The sequence below is a fragment of the Pezoporus occidentalis genome, unplaced genomic scaffold (assembly GCF_034315485.1).
Source record: "Pezoporus occidentalis ecotype Australia unplaced genomic scaffold, CSIRO_AGI_Poc_V1 ctg502, whole genome shotgun sequence".
NCBI lineage: Eukaryota > Metazoa > Chordata > Aves > Psittaciformes > Psittacidae > Pezoporus > Pezoporus occidentalis.
Window position 1 is genome coordinate 93,480 of NW_026915839.1, and position 16,533 is coordinate 110,012.

At 62.9% G+C, this 16,533-nt stretch overlaps 2 protein-coding genes across 2 annotated transcripts; both read right to left on the reverse strand.

The window, feature by feature from the left end:
• Positions 1–2,245: 2,245 nt before the first annotated feature.
• On the reverse strand, positions 2,246–9,338 carry CD6 (CD6 molecule). The gene is made up of 11 exons (XM_062637118.1): positions 9,081–9,338; positions 7,870–7,938; positions 7,530–7,589; positions 7,127–7,435; positions 6,642–6,941; positions 6,443–6,508; positions 6,200–6,328; positions 5,779–6,075; positions 5,449–5,529; positions 3,699–3,866; positions 2,246–2,613 (listed from the first exon to the last, which is right to left on the reverse strand). The coding sequence occupies exons 1-11, from the start codon at positions 9,133–9,135 to the stop codon at positions 2,351–2,353; spliced, it is 1,797 nt and encodes a 598-aa protein (XP_062493102.1). The 5' UTR covers positions 9,136–9,338; the 3' UTR covers positions 2,246–2,350.
• Positions 9,339–11,225: 1,887 nt separating this feature from the next.
• TMEM132A (transmembrane protein 132A) lies at positions 11,226–15,288 on the reverse strand (the record flags this gene model as incomplete). The annotated part of the gene is made up of 3 exons (XM_062637119.1): positions 11,226–12,335; positions 12,692–12,883; positions 15,006–15,288. Coding segments are annotated over 3 exons (1,558 nt in total), but the record flags the coding sequence as incomplete, so codon positions are not given.
• Between the last annotated feature and the right edge of the window lie 1,245 nt (positions 15,289–16,533).

Consider the following 16,533-nt stretch of genomic DNA (forward strand, 5'->3'; position numbering starts at 1 on the left):
GGTGAGGAGCTGGAGGATGTGGTGGGGAGGCAGTTTCCATGGGGCAGGGCTGAGAGGGTGAGCTCTGCTGCAGCTCCACCTCACCCTGGGGAGGAGGTGGTGGAGGGGAGAGATGGGAATGGTGGAGGTGGAGGGGATGGAGGTGATGGAGGTGATAGATGGGAATGATGGAGATGGAGGTGTTGGAGGTGATGGAGGTGATTGAGGTGATGGAGATGGTGGAGATGGAGGTGATGGAGATGGAGGTGATGGAGGTGATGGAGATGGTGGAGATGGAGGTGATGGAGATGGAGGTGATGGAGGTGATGGAGATGGTGGAGATGGAGGTGATGGAGGTGATAGATGGAAATGGTGGAGATGGAGGTGATGGAGATGGAGGTGATGGAGGTGGTAGATGGAGGTGGTGGAGATGGAGGTGATGGAGATGGAGGTGATGGAGGTGATGGAGATGGAGGTGATGGAGGTGATGGAGATGGAGGTGATGGAGGTGATAGATGGAGGTGGTGGAGATGGAGGTGATGGAGATGGAGGTGATGGAGGTGATGGAGATGGAGGTGATGGAGGTGATGGAGATGGAGGTGATGGAGGTGATAGATGGAAATGGTGGAGATGGAGGTGATGGAGGTGGAAATGATGGAGATGGAGATGGAGGTGATGGAGGTGATAGATGGAGGTGATGGAGGTGATAGATGGAGGTGGTGGAGATGGAGGTGATAGATGGGAATGGTGGAGATGGAGGTGATGGAGGTGGAAATGATGGAGATGGAGATGGAGGTGATGGAGGTGATAGATGGAGGTGATGGAGGTGATAGATGGAAATGGTGGAGATGGAGGTGATGGAGATGGAGGTGATGGAGGTGGTAGATGGAGGTGGTGGAGATGGAGGTGATGGAGATGGAGGTGATGGAGGTGATAGAGATGGTGGAGATGGAGGTGATGGAGGTGATAGATGGAAATGGTGGAGATGGAGGTGATGGAGGTGATGATGGAAATTGTGGAGATGGAGGTGATGGAGGTGATAGATGGAAATGGTGGAGATGGAGGTGATGGAGGTGGAAATGATGGAGATGGAGATGGAGGTGATGGAGGTGATAGATGGAAATTGTGGAGATGGAGGTGATGGAGGTGATAGATGGAGGTGGTGGAGATGGAGGTGATAGATGGGAATGGTGGAGATGGAGGTGATGGAGGTGATAGATGGAAATGATGGAGATGGAGGTGATGGAGGTGATAGATGGAGGTGGTGGAGATGGAGGTGATGGAGATGGAAATGATGGACATGGAAATAATAGAGATGGAAATGGTGGAGATGATGGAGATGGAGAGGGTAGATGGAAATGATGGAGATGGAGGTGATGGAGATGTTGGGAATGGAAATGATGGCGATGATGGAAACAATGGACGTGGAGGTGATGGCAATAGAGATTATGGAGACGGAGGTGATGGAGCGGTGGGGAGCATCCCTGTGGGCTGCATGGCCCATGGGGCCCCCACCACAGTGACTGTGGCTCGTGCAGCCCCCACAGCACAGTGTCCCTGTCCCCAGGCCGTGCCTGGCTCCGGGTGATGTTCCCTTGCTCTGCATCCCGCCAGGGCTTGGCTGGACCAGGGGATGCTGCAGCTTTCACCCCAGCACGGGGGATGCTGGATGCGAGGACCCATGCCTTGGGACCCATATCCCACCTCCTGAGCCCTGGGTGAGCGGGGTAAACCCACCCTGGGCTGGATGTGGGCTCTGTCTCACCTCGGTGTCCCTCTCCCAGCCCCATATGGGGGTCAGAAGGGTCCAGGCCCCCCAGCACCACCTTACCTCCAGCACCATCCAAGGTGCTCAGGTTTGGACCCTGGTGCCAGCATCCTTTGAGTCCCCCAGCCACATTTATGGGCCCAGTGGGAAATGATGGAGATGGAGGTGATGGAGGTGATGGAAATGGATGGGGAGGACCATGGACCAGTAACCTCCATATCCATCACTGTGTCACCGTGGAGTGCTGGGAACACTGTGGGACACCACCACTTCACGTTCCCCTTGCGCTGATGGCCACCCCAACGCTATGGGGCTGGATCATGCCATGGGTCTGGTCTGGCTCCAGACCCACGGGTGATGCTCCTCACCATGGCTGCGACCACAGGAAGAGATGGAGAGACTTTGGGTCACTTACCCCCAACTGGGAACCATTGGTGGCCCAGCCTCCCTATGGGGCCGGTGACCTCCATGACCAAGGGATGCGGTGATCCAGTGGGAAAAGCTTTTAATGGGAGCACACAACCCATCACAGCGCATCCTGACCCCAGCATGGGGGAGAGGGGTGGAGGAGACCCAGCAGTGCCAGGGCCCCCATTGGGCCCCTCAGTACAAGGAGCCCTGGATGTCATCGTAGTCACTGCCCTCGGAGGGGTCCCCCTCCATCCATGGGGCTGGGTCCCCCCCGTACCATGGGGCTGGGTCCCCCCCCATCCATGGGGCTGGGCCCCCCGGTGTCTCCATGCCCTGGCTCTTGGACCACTCCCCCGAGGAGGTGCTGGAGCTGTCGTTGGGCTCGGGGGCTGCTGTGGACACGGGGACCCCCTCACATCCCCTATGGGGCAGTGCTGGGGGGGGCACATGGGGCGCTGTGGAGATGGGGTCAGATTGGTACCCGCCACCCCTGCTCCATCCCATGGGGTCTCTTCATCCCTGCGCCCATCCCCATCCCTCTCCCATCCTTCGGGTCCCCCCACACCAATTCCCCTCCCCAGGGCTGTCCCCATCCCTACTCCCATCTCCGCTTCCATCCCCATCCCTGGGGACCCCCGACCCCAATTCCTCTCCCCAGAGCTGTCCCCATCCCTATTCCCATCCCCTGGGATCTCTCCATCTCTGCTCCCGTCCCCATCCCTGCTCCCATCCTTGTGGCCCCTTCACCCCAATTCCCCTCTCCATGGCTGTCCCCATCCCTGCTCCCATCCTATAGGATCTCTCCATCCCTGCTTCCATCTTTGGGCTCTCTTCATCCCTGCTCCTGTCCCCTGGGGTCCCTCCATCCCTGCTTCCATCCCCATCCCTGCTCCCATCCTATAGGGTCCCTCCATCCCTGCTCCCATCCCCATCCCTGCTCCCATCCTATAGGGTACCTCCATCCCTGCTTCCATCCCCATCCCTGCTCCCATCCTATAGGGTCCCTCCATCCCTGCTTCCATCCCCATCCCTGCTCCCATCCTATAGGGTCCCTCCATCCCTGCTTCCATCCCCATCCCTGCTCCCATCCTATAGGGTCCCTCCATCCCTGCTTCCATCCCCATCCCTGCTCCCATCCTATAGAGTCCCTCCATCCCTGCTTCCATCCCCATCCCTGCTCCCATCCTATAGGGTCCCTCCATCCCTGCTTCCATCCCCATCCCTGCTCCCATCCTATAGGGTCCCTCCATCCCTGCTTCCATCCCCATCCCTGCTCCCATCCTATAGGGTCCCTCCATCCCTGCTTCCATCCCCATCCCTGCTCCCATCCTTGGAGTCCCCTACTCCATTCCAAGGCCTATCTCCATCCCTATTCCTGTTCCTACTCCCATCTCCTGAGGCCCCTCCATCCCTGCTTCCATCTCCTTCCATCCTTATGGGCCCCTCACTCCAATTCCCCTCCCCAGGGCCGTTCCCATCTCTGCTCCCATCCCAATCCCTTGGGGTCCCCATGGCCACGCATCCCTCCGGCAGCACCCACCGGAGCCGGTGCAGCCATGGGCAGTGGGTGCCACGTGCTGGTGGGTGCCGCTGTCAGGGTGCCCCGTGCAGAGCGATGGGGACACGGTGGCGTTGCAATAGGGCGCCATGGATGCGGATGAAGAGGTGGAGGTGCTGCCATGGGATGTGGATCCCGGCCTGGCCGGTGCTGAGGGACACAGGGATATCAGCCCCACACTGCGGGTGGCACCCATCACGTCATATGGGGTGAGCACCCATCATGTTATATGGGGTGAGCACCCATCATGTTATATGGGGTGAGCACCCATCATGTTACATGGGGTGAGCACCCATCATGTTATATGGGGTGAGCACCCATCACGTTCTATGGGGTGAGCACCCATCACGTCATACGGGGTGAGCACCCATCATGTTACATGGGGTGAGCACCCATCATGTTATATGGGGTGAGCACCCATCATGTTATATGGGGCGAGCACCCATCACGTTCTATGGGGTGAGCACCCATCACGTCATATGGGGCGAGCACCCATCACGTTCTATGGGGTGAGCACCCATCACGTCATACGGGGTGAGCACCCATCACGTTATATGGGGTGAGCACCCATCACGTTCTATGGGGTGAGCACCCATCACGTCATATGGGGTGAGCACCCATCACATCATATGGGGTGAGCACCTATCACCTCATATGGGATGAACCCCCATCACCTCATATAGGATGAACCCCCATCACCTCATATAGGATGAACCCCCATCACCTCATATAGGATGAACCCCCATCACCTCATATGGGATGAACCCCCATCACACCATATGGGATGAACCCCCATCACCTCATATGGGATGAACCCCCATCACCTCATATGGGATGAACCCCCACCACCTCATATGGGATGAACCCCCATCACCTCATATGGGATGAACCCCCATCACCTCATATGGGATGAACCCCCACCACCTCATATGGGATGAACCCCCATCACCTCATATGGGATGAACCCCCATCACCTCATATGGGATGAGCCCCCCATCACCTCATATGGGATGAACCCCCATCACCTCATATAGGATGAACCCCCATCACCTCATATAGGATGAACCCCCATCACCTCATATGGGATGACCCCCCATCACCTCTTATGGGATGAACCCCCATCACCTCATATGGGATGAACCCCCATCACCTCATATGGGATGAACCCCCACCACCTCATATGGGATGAACCCCCATCACCTCATATGGGATGAACCCCCATCACCTCGTATGGGATGAACCCCCATCACCTCATATGGGATGAACCCCCATCACCTCATATAGGATGAACCCCCATCACCTCATACAGGATGAACCCCCATCAACTCATATGGGATGAACCCCCATCACCTCATATAGGATGAACCCCCATCACCTCATATAGGATGAACCCCCATCACCTCATATGGGATGAACCCCCATCACCTCGTATGGGATGAACCCCCATCACCTCATATGGGATGAACCCCCATCACCTCATATAGGATGAACCCCCATCACCTCATACAGGATGAACCCCCATCAACTCATATGGGATGAACCCCCATCACCTCATATGGGATGAACCCCCATCACCTCATATAGGATGAACCCCCATCACCTCATATAGGATGAACCCCCATCACCTCATATGGGATGAACCCCCATCACCTCATATAGGATGAACCCCCATCACCTCATATAGGATGAGCCCCCATCACCTCATATGGGATGAACCCCCATCACCTCGTACCCTCCTCAGGGAACGTTTCCATCCCATCCCTGTTGGGCATCAGCAGGAGGAGCTGCTCCCGGGGCTGCCGCCGCAGGGAATCTGTGGGGAAGGGATGGAGGGGCCATCAATGGGGCCACCCCATGGATGGGGGGGATGGAGGGGCCATCAATGGGGCCACCCCATGGATGGAGGGGATGGAGGGGCCATCAATGGGGCCACCCCATGGATGGAGGGGATGGAGGGGCCATCAGTGGGGCCACCCCATGGATGGGGTGGATGGAGGGGCCATCAGTGGGGCCACCCCATGGATGGGTGGGATGGGGGTCCCGTGGCGGGTGCGATGCTCACTGTGGAAGGTGGACAGGGCCACGGGGGGTTTGCTGCTGAAGTCGTAGTGCTCGTAGTCGGAATCAGAGTCGGAGCCCTCGGGCAGGGCTGTGAGCAGCGGGATGCAGGGCTGAGATGGGGCTGGGGCAGGCACTGCCCATAGGGAAAGGGGGGGGAGCAGAGACGTACCCGGGCCTTTGGGAACGCTCGGGGGCATCTCCCTGTAGTCATTGGAGGTCCCGGAGGACACAGCGGGGTGCTGGGCGCTGTGGGTCACCAGGACTGGTCCAGAGAGCCCGAGGGAGGCCACGGTGTGGGCTGTGGGACAAGGGGGATGTGATGCTCAGCGGCCCCACGGGTGTGGGGTGGCCGTGGATGGGCTGGAAGTGTGGCCCCATCCATGGGCAGAGCCTGCCCTTCCCCTGGGGGGTTGGCTCCTTACCGCTCCTCTTCCTCACCCTCAGCAGGGCGGCGGTGAAGGCCAGCACGGTGAGCAGGAGCAGCGCTGCCAGCACCAGGCAGGGGATGAGGAGGGGCGATCCCAATCCTGCATCCGAGGGACCTCCATCGGCTGGGATAGAGAACGGGCACAGCTCGGGATGCCCCTTCCCGCAGGGATGGGGGACACCCGGATCCCCCCCCTTTTTCCTCCCTAGGGCAACGGGCTGCTCTGCAGAGCACCCACCTCTCAGGACCGTGGTATTCGGGGTCCCCGTTGCCATCGGGGTCGGGGTCTGCAAACCCAAAGAGCCTGGAAGGAGGGGAGAAGGATGTGGGGGACACACACACACACACACAAAGAAGCTCATCCCTGGTGGTCCCCAGTGGCTCAGCTGCCCCAATACCCACCGAGGCACCAAGAGCAGGCGGATGGGGAGCCGTACCGTTGCAGACCACGCCGGCCGCCCGGGACTGGTAGCAAGGGGATGACTTATTGAACACCCAGTGGCAATAAGCCAGCGACGGCTGGAGGCTCTCGCACTTGTAGAACATCCTCGCCGGCAGCGTGTGCCCATAGGAGAGGGTCCGGAGCGGGGCCCCGCAGCCCAGCGAGCTGCACAGCACCCTGCTCTCCAGCTCGTACCAGGCGCTGTCGCACACCGTGCTCCACGTACCCTGGAAGAGCACCTCCAGCCGGCCAGCGCAGCCATCCCGGCCCCCCGACAGCCGCCACCGGTGATGCTCTGCAGGGATACGGGGAGCTGGGACGCGCCGATGCGTCCCCGCGGCTTCTGGCGCAGCAATCGCGGAGCAGGGAACGGGTTGGGATGGAAGGGAGATGCTCCGGGGGATGAAGGTTTCGCTGCTTGAACCGGGGGGAGGTTTAAGAGCCCTTCCAACGCACCCGTTACCGCGGTGTCCATCCCACCTGAGCACACCACGGCGGCATCCTCCTTATGGCTGCAGTCGTGCTCCCGCTCCGCCGGGCATTGCCAGAGGTGCTCCTCGTGGCCCTCGCAGCCCATCTCATCCCGGAGGATGGAGCCGTTGCCGCGGCCGTAAGCGGCACCGCCGTGGGCGCTCACGGCACGGCCGCACCGCAGCTGCCGGCACACGACGTTGGCATCGGCCAGGTCCCAGCCGTCGTCGCACACCGTGCCCCAAGCGCCTTCCTCCTCCAGCTCCACCCGGCCCTCGCACCGGCTCCGGCCCCCCGCCAGCCGCAGCGCACCGGGACCTGCGGAGGAGCGGGATGAGGGCGGCCGCGGTGGTCCCCCATAGGGAGCAGCGGTGCCGGCATCCCAATGGGGCACTGGTCCTGCCCTGCTCACCTGGCGCCACCGAGGCGGTGCCCACTGGGGTGCTGGGAGGTGCTGGTGGATCCGTGGGGGCTGCGAGGAGGAAGGCGAAGAGGATGGGGGGCAGAAGGGGGGCAGGAATGAGCGCCCGTGAAGTGATGCTCTGATGGGGAAGGATGCTCAAAATGGCTTCCCCAGCCGCACAAAATGGACGGCCTCTTCTTGCACCCCTCAACCTCGATCCCAATGGGCCTTACATCCGCCTTGGGATGGGAACGGCCCCCCCAGGGCCCAATCCTGGTGCGGGATCCGCTCACAGGATGGGGGAGGCAGGATCTGGCCCTAAAGGCGGTGATTTAGGGGCAGGACTCACGGGTGGAGAAGCCAAAGCGTTGGGTACCACGATCCCGGGATGCTGCCGCTGCCCAGCTCGCTGCTCCTGCTGATGGAGAGGGGTTCTTGCTGCCTGTATCTGCCTGTATCCACCTGTATCCACCTGTATCCACCTGTATCCACCTGTATCCGCCTGTATCCCCAACCCAGCCCCTCTGAGCCATCACTGCAGGTGCGTGGATGCTGTTTCCACCACGGTGCTGCTTTAGGCTCGATCCCATCCTCCTTGTCCCCGCTTTCCCATCCCTTCCCCTCACTGCACGCCTGCAGCCAAGCCGCTTTTCCATGGTTATCCCTGGAAAACCCCAGCCGTTGCTCCTTTGGGATGAAGGATGCACCCCCATGGTTGAAGCTGAGGTAGCTTTCAGCATCACCACCGCCAAAACCATGGCTTGCTCGGTGCCCCGATGAGTTTTGACCAAAAAAGGGCACTTTTTGCCACTGCTGTGTCCTCCCAGCGTGCTGATGGAGCCCAGTCCTTGGCCATGGGTCACTGCTGGAGCCCGTTCCCACCTGTGCTCATCCACCACTGCGAGAGGCACCCATAGGTGTTTAGGGGGATGCGTTGGGTGGGTGTCTCCATGGGAAACCCCCCCCCCTTTTAGGCTTTGGCTTAGTGTTAAAGGAGAAGGATAGGGATGAACGTAGGAGCTCGGGATGAGCTGCTCCATGGGCTCCTGGTGCTGCTGGCACCGTGCTCCAGCCCAGAGCATCGTGTGGAAGGCATGGAGAGGAGCCGTTAGCGGAAGCGGGGGTGATGGTGACCGTTCCCCATGGATCTGAGGCTGCTCCTGGCACCCTCGTGGATGTGAAACCACCCTAAAGCCCCACCGGGGACAGTGGGGAGCAAGCGGCATCACCCCCAAAACCATCCCTGCGTGATGCTGCTGACACCAGGAGGGCTTTTGGTGCTGCCGGCAGCAGGAGAGCATCGCCTTGTCCCTGCGGGGCTGCAGGGGGGATGGACCTGAGGGCTTCCCAGCCCCATATTCCTTACTCCCACCCAGTGAGGATGGGATGAGCGCGGCAAGCGCCTCGGGAAGGAGAAAACCTGGCCTTTAGAGAGCACCCTCCCTATCCACACCACAGCACCCGCTGCCCCAGCAGCACCCAGCCAAGGAGGTGACCAGGACTCCTTGCCCTGGCACGCAGCAAGGGATGGGAAGGGAAGGGATGAGGATGCTGATGTACCTTGTCCAGATGCCGCAGCAGAAAGAGCTGCCACGACGAGGCAGATCCTCTCCATCCTCCTCAGGCAATGTGGGGCAGCCCCATAGCGGTCGGGGGGGGCTGTGGGGCGCGTGGTCCTGTCCTGTTCTAGCAGCTCAGGGCCATGGTGTGGATGTGCCCCAGCGCGGTACCCACTGCTCTCTGCTCCTTGCCTGTGGTTGGGGGTGCAGGAAGCCAGCTCAGCGCCGTGGGGCGGAGGAGCTCGATGGGGTGGCTCCATCCTGCACGTTCAGAGGGAGGAAATGGGGGGTCCGGGGGAGGCGAGGTCCATGCCACGCACCTGCAGCATCCCTCGGGGCGACGGGAGGCACCAGGACCATGCTCAGCCCCTGCAGGATGTGGATCTTTGCCATCACGGGGCTGGGACAGCATCACACGGTGGGGCTCAGGCTCCCCCAGGTGCTAGGACCTCTATGGGGTGATGGAGCAGAGCGCGGGGCTCCTTCCTCCTCCTCTGGGGTGGGATGTGGGCAGGAGGATGCTTGGGAGGTGGGATGCATCCAGATCCATGCCACAGACCCGCAGGGGACAGCCCATGGGGACCATGAGGACGTGCCACCAGTTAGCACTGGAGGAAGGGGGTCGGCAGCAGGGAGCTGGGTGCTGTGACCAGACTGGGTCCCATCCTGAAGGGCTCTTCCCTAGCACAGGGTGCCCCATTCCCTAGCTGCCCCATCAGTGCTCAAGGCCAGGCTGGACACAGGGGTCCCTGCAATGGCACTGGGTGAGCCTGAAGCTCCCTTCCAACCCTAGGGAACCCCAGGGGAGGGTTGTTTGGGCTTTGTGCTGACCCCGATGGGTGCTGATGGGTGCACGTGGGGCTCAGACGCCCCGACAGCAGCAGAGCCCCCAGCTTTGGTGCTGAGGACCACAGTGAGGGTGAGCAAAGGCCTCCAGGCATGGAGGAAGCAGAAGGAAAGCCCCCAGCAAGGAGAAGCCACGTTGGCTGATGGGGACCTGCAGTCCTGGGCCATCGTATGGGGCTTGCATGGAGCAGGCATGAGGAACCGGGAGGTGGGGAGGGACCAGAGCACAGGGCTCTGATGGGACACTTGGTGGGGTGAGGAGCCAGCACCAAGCCCTTTGGTTCTTAATAGGGCTGATGAGGGGCAGGCCCCTTGCAAGGCCGTGCTGGTGATGGAGGCCTTGGAGCAGGCAGCATCACATCCAACCTGGGGCAGCCCCTTCCCCTTTGTGGGGGTACCTGTGCACCCCATGCCTGCCTCTTCCTCCCAGGGGCCTCCTGCTCACCCATCGGAGGCCGATGCCTGCCTGGGCTCCTATGGGTCTGTGGGCCCCAGCCTGTGCCTCCTATGGGTCTGGGCTCTGCTGCCCATCACCACGGTGCTGGCTGGGAGCCGCATCCCTGTGGTCCCCATGGGGAGCTGGGGGGATGGTTTGAGCCCCATGTGGGGCAGCGGGAAGGGGAAGGATGGGGATCCTAGCAGGAGCAGGGTGACTCCAAGGGTGATTTGGGGGTGTCTTGGGGCTGGGAATGGGCTGGAACCCATTGTCATTGGGGGGGGGGAGTGCTTTGCTGGAGCTCGGGACAACCCCAGGAGCAGGCAGGGATGAGCTGGATGGGAGGAAGAGGAGGAGGAGGAAGGCAGGAGACCCCCATTCGCCAAGGTCACCCTCCTGGACCGCAGGCAGCACGAGGCTTTGGAGCCATGCCACGACCTGCATCCCTGCGGTCAGGATGCGGCCGGGAGCTGCTCGTGTCCTCTCCAACACTTTATTGCCTGTCGCAAGGTCGGGGTGAACCCCCCTCCATAAATAACACCCCCCCTTTCCCCCCCCCCCTCCCAGCACATGGGACAGGTACAAAAACATCACTCGTACAAACCCGGACCCACCACAGGACCCAGCATCATCGGCATCACTATGAACACAAGGGCACAACGAGACCCTAAGCAGTAAGGACACCCCCCTTTCACCAGCGTGATGGCCACAGACCCCAAGGACCTGCGTGAAGACCCCAGCACCACCACCACCACCACGGAGCGGTCCCCGAGCCCATGCATGTGTGTCCCTATAGCGGCACAAGGAGGAGGTCGGTCCCTTACTGCCTTGCCCGGGGCTGGGGAGGAAGAGGAGGAGGGGGGAAACACTGGGAGCTGCCCCCTGCCGTGGTCAGGAGCTGCCCCGGATCCTCTCCATGTAGCTGCGGAGCTCCTCGGGGTCCCGCAGCCCCATGTCCTCGCACACCCAGCGGATGTCGTCCTCGCTGGCCACCAGGATGGACTGGACGTTGGGGACGGGCTCGGGGGGCTCCTCGGGGGCCCGCGATGGGGAGAAGGTGACAAATTCCACCCTCTTCCTCCGGCCACCCCTTGGGGCTCCACCTTCCCTATGGGGCTGGGGAGCACCCGTTGGGGTTGGGGGGCTGGGGGTACCCCCCGCTTCGGAGCCGCAGCAGCAGCGCCCATCGGGGGCCTCGTCGGGGGCCGGGGGCTCGGGCTGCCGCCGGTCCAGCTGCCGGCTCAGCTCCTCCTGGTCGGTGCCCAACCAGACCCAGTTGTGGGGCTGCGGGGCCGAGGGGGCGGCGGCGGCGTCGGGCAGCTCCTTCTGCTGGTAGCGCAGCACGAAGAAGATGCAGTTGATGAGGAAGATGAAGATGGCCAAGCAGAAGACCCCCAGCAGGACGTACATGCCGATCTCCAGGTCGGTTACGCGCTCGGGAGCCTTCACCATCTCCTCCTCCTCCTCCTCCTCCTCCTCCCCAGCGCGGTTACGGCCGTACCCATCCTCCTCTTCCTCCGAGGAAGACCCCCCCCTTTGGAGCTTGGTGTCGGCCGGTCCCGCTCCCGCTGCATCCCTCCTGCGGGGCTCGCTGGCCGCCGTCACCGCCTCCCCCGACATGGCCCCTTCCGCCCTTTGGAAGGGGGAGCTGGGCCCATGGGGGGGACCGGGGGTGGCAGCGGGGTGGCCCCCCAGCACCTCGAGCCAGGCGGTGCCGGTGGCCAGCGCGGCGGCTCGGTGCCGACCCCGGCGGCAGGCGTCCGGAGGGTGCAGGCTGAGCTGCAGCAGCGCCCCGCGCCCCGGGCCCTCGGCCACCACCCATGGGTGCGCGGTGGGGACCCCCGGGGAGCCCCCGATGGTGGCCACGGTGGGGTCGAGCGAGGTTACGGTCAAAGCCGTGTCCTGCCACCCATAGAGCTCCAGCGGGGCCAGAGTGTGGTCGGAGAAGGACAACCAGACCGAGAGCGTCGCCTCCTGCAAGGGTGGGATGGCACCGGGAGGAGTGGGAGGGGTTGGGATGAAGGGAGCTTAAAGCTCATCCAGCCCCAACCCCAACCCCTTCCATCAGAGCAGGGGGCTCCAAGCCCCTGTATCCTTGAACACTGCCAGGGATGGGGCAGCCACAGCTTCTCTGGGCACCCTGTGCCAGCGCCTCAGCACCCTCACAGGGAAGAGCTTCTGCCTAAGAGCTCATCTCAGTCTCCCCTCGGGCAGGTTCAAGCCATTCCCCTTGGCCTGTCCCTACATCCCTTGTCCCAAGCCCCTCTCCACGTTTCCCCTTCAGGCACTGGAGCTGCTCAGCCCCGGTTCACCCCCAGCCCAGCTCTCACCTGCTTGGGCACCCGCAGGGTCCCAGTGCCCATGGCACTGGCGGTCACCAGCCCGCGGTGCCCCGGCTCTGCCCGCACCGCCAGGGACAGCCCCGACACGAGCTGGGCCCGGAGCTCCGTCACCGTCACCTTCTCCTCCGACACCACCAGCGTCTGCTCCCCCAGGATGGAGTCCGACAGCGGGGAGCGGACCTGGGCCATTGGAGGGGGGAATGGGACACTGTGAGCCCCCAGATCACACCTCCAGCCTCTGACACCCATGGCCTGATCCTCAGCCCCTCCAGTTCCCTCTGTCCAGCTCCTGCATCCCTCCCTCCATCCCCTGTATCCCTCCCTCCATCCTCTGCATCCCTCCCTCCATCCCCTGCATCCCTCCCTCCATCCTCTGCATCCCTCCCTCCATCCTCTGCATCCCTCCCTCCATCCTCTGCATCCCTTCCTCCACCCCTCCCTCCATTCCCTGCATCCCTCCCTCCATCCCCTCCATCCCTCCCTCCATCCTCTGCATCCCTCCCTCCATCCTCTGCATCCCTTCCTCCACCCCTCCCTCCATCCCCTGCATCCATCCCTCCATCCCTTCCTCCATCCCCTCCATCCATCCCTCCCATCCATCCCTCCCTCCCCTCTATCCCCCCCCTCCATCCCTTCCTCCATCCCTCCCTCCATCCCTTCCTCCATCCCTCCCTCTGTCTCCTCCATCCCTCCCTCCACCCCTCCCTCCATCCCCTGCATCCCCCCCTCCATCCCTTCCTCCACCCCCTGCATCCTCCCCTCCACCCCCTGCATCCCTCCCAGCTCCCCTCTGCCCACCTCGAGCCCCCCATCTCCCTCCCTCTGGCTCCAGACCCCCTCCTCCCTCCATCTCTCCAGCCCCTGCACCTCTCCAGCTTCCCACTGCTCCCCTTTGCACCCCGTTACCTCCCTCCAGGACTCCCCTATCTCCCTTCAGAACCCACTGGCACCCTCCAGGACCCCTTTGACACACCCCCAGCTCCCTATAACCCCTCCTGGAACCCCTTTATCTCCCTCCAGGACCCTTTACGCGATGTCAGCTTCCCCAAGGACACCCCTGCACCCTCACAGCTTCCCCAAGCACCTCTCAGGACCCCCTATTTCCCCCCAGAACCCCCCTATCTCCCTCCAGGACCCCCCAGGACCCTCCTATCTCTCCCTAGGACCCCCCCCCCCAGGACTCTCCTATCTCTTCCTAGGACCCCACTGCACCCCTAAGAACCCCCCCATCTCCCTCCAGGACCCCCTAGGACCCCCCTATCTCTCCCTAGGACCCCCTTATCTCCCTCCAGGACCCCCAGGACCCTCCAATCTCTCCCTAGGACCCCCCAATCTCTCCCTAGGGCCCCCCCTATCTCCCTCCAGGACCCCCCATAACTCTCCAATTTCTCCCTAGGACCCCCTTATCTCCCTCCAGGACCCTCCAGAACCCCCCTATCTCTCCCTAGCCCCCCCTTATCTCTCCCCTGGACCCCCCAGGACCCTCCTATCTCTCCCTAGGACCCCCCTATCTCCCTCTAGGACCCCACTGCACCCCTAAGAACCCCCTATCTCCCTCCAGGACCCCCTAGGACCCCCCTATCTTTCCCTAGGACCCCCCTATCTCTCCCTAGGACCCCCTTATCTCCCTCCAGGACCCCCCAGGACCCTCCAATCTCTCCCTAGGACCCCCCTATCTTTCCCTAGGACCCCCCTATCTCCCTCCAGGACCCCTCATAACTCTTCAATCTCTCCCTAGGACCCCCCTATCTTTCCCTAGGACCCCCCTATCTCTCCCAAGGACCCCCCTATCTCCCTCCAGGACCCCTCATAACTCTTCAATCTCTCCCTAGGACCCCCCTATCTCCCTCTAGGACCCCACTGCACCCCTAAGAACCCCCCTATCTCCCTCCAGGATCCCCCAGGACCCCCCTATGTCTCCCTAGGACCCCCTTATCTCCCTCCAGGACCTCCAGAACCCTCCAATCTCTCCCTAGGACCCCCCTCTCTTTCCCTAGGACCCCCCTATCTCTCCCTAGGACCCCCCCATCTCCCTCCAGGACCCCCTCCAGAACTCTCCTATCTCTCCCCAGAACCCCCCAATCTCTCCCTAGCCCCCCCCTATCTCTCTCCAGGACCCCTCAGGACCCTCCAATCTCTCCCTAGCCCCCCCCATCTCCCTCCAGGACCCCACTGCTCCCCCCCCAGCTCCCTCCAGGCCCCTCAGCTCCATCCCTGTCCCCATCCCCATCCCCATCCTTATCCCCATCCCTGTCCCCATCCCCATCCCCATCCCCATCCCCATCCCCATCCCCATCCCTACCTCCACCGAGGTGACCCCTGGCTCCAGCCCCACCACGACGGGTCCCGGCTCCAGCGCGGCCACGCGGGGGTCCTGGACGCGGGTGCGTGCGGCCACCAAGGGGGTGACATCGAGGAGCCAGGCGGGGCCGGGCAGGAAGGCGAGGGGCCGGCCCCCGGCCAGCGGCCGCGCCGCGAAGCGAGCCAGGACCCGCAGCGCCGTGCGCTGGAACTGAGGGCGGCAGCCGCGGCCCCGGCCGACCCCATCCCGGGAACCGGCACCGGCACCGGGCTCCTCCGGAGAGCTGCGGGGGCACCGGGAGGTGGGAACGGGGCCGGCGGGGGGGGGGATAGGGTGGTACCAGGGAGTGGGGATGGGGATGGGACATGGGGACACCGGGACACAGGGATGGGGATGGGACATGGGGACACCGGGACACAGGGATGGGGATGGGTGGTACCAGAGTATGGGGATGAGTCACGGGGATGGGGATGGGGATGGGACATGGGGATGGGGATGGGGATGGGGATGGGGATGGGGATGGGGATGGGACATGGGGATGGGGATGGGGATGGGACATGGGGATGGGGATGGGGATGGGGATGGGACATGGGGATGGGGAGGGGGATGGGGATGGGGATGGGGATATGGGGACACCGGGCCCGGGGATGGGGATGGGATTGGGTGGTCCTGGCGTGGGGATGGGGATGGGGGACATGGGGATGGGGATGGGGATGGGGATGGGGATGGGGATGGGGAGACATGGGGGTGGGGATGGGGATGGGGGGGGACATGGGGGTGGGGATGGGACAGCACGGGGATGGGGATGGGGATGGGACATGAGGGTGGGGATGGGGATGGGGATGGGGACCTCATGGGGATGGGGATGGGACATGGGGATGGGGGGGATGGGGATGGGACATGGGGATGGGAACCTCACTGCTCCAGCTTCCTGCCATGGGGATGGGGATGGGGATGGGGATGGATATGGGGACACCGGGACTCCGGGGATGGGGATGGGATTGGGGGATGGGAGTGGGGATGGGGATGGGGATGGGACCTCACAGGGATGGGGATGGGACATGGGGATGGGGATGGGGATATGGGGGGCCACCCCAACCTCACTGGGCTTCCTGGGATGGGGATGGGGATGGGGGGGACATGGGGATGGGGATGGGTGTCAGGGGGAGACTGGGACAGATGGGGACCTCACTGCTGCTTCCAGGGCCATGGGGATGGGGATGGGACATGGGGGTGGGGATGGGGATGGGATTGGGTGGTACCAGGGCATGGGGACGGGCCACAGGGATGGGACATGGGGATTGGGATGGGACATGGGGATGGGGATGGGACAGGGGGACACCGGGACACGGGGGTGGGGATGGGATTGGGTGGTAGTAGAGCATGGGGATGAGTCACGGGGATGGGGATGGGACATGGGGCTGAGGATGGGGATGGGACATGGGGGTGGAGTTGGGGATGGGGATATGGGGACACCGGGACACGGGGATGGGGATGGGATTGGGTGGTACCAGGGCGTGGGGATGGG

Bases quoted from the DNA above. Each gene is read 5' to 3' on its own strand.
- CD6 (XM_062637118.1), bottom strand. From the start codon at position 9,135: ATGGAGAGGATCTGCCTCGTCGTGGCAGCTCTTTCTGCTGCGGCATCT. The intron at 6,509-6,641 runs GTACGGCTCCCC...CCCTCCTTCCAG, and splicing joins GGCCGGCGTGGTCTGCAACG to GCTCTTTGGGTTTGCAGACC. The intron at 6,076-6,199 runs GTAAGGAGCCAA...CTTGTCCCACAG, and splicing joins GAGGGTGAGGAAGAGGAGCG to CCCACACCGTGGCCTCCCTC.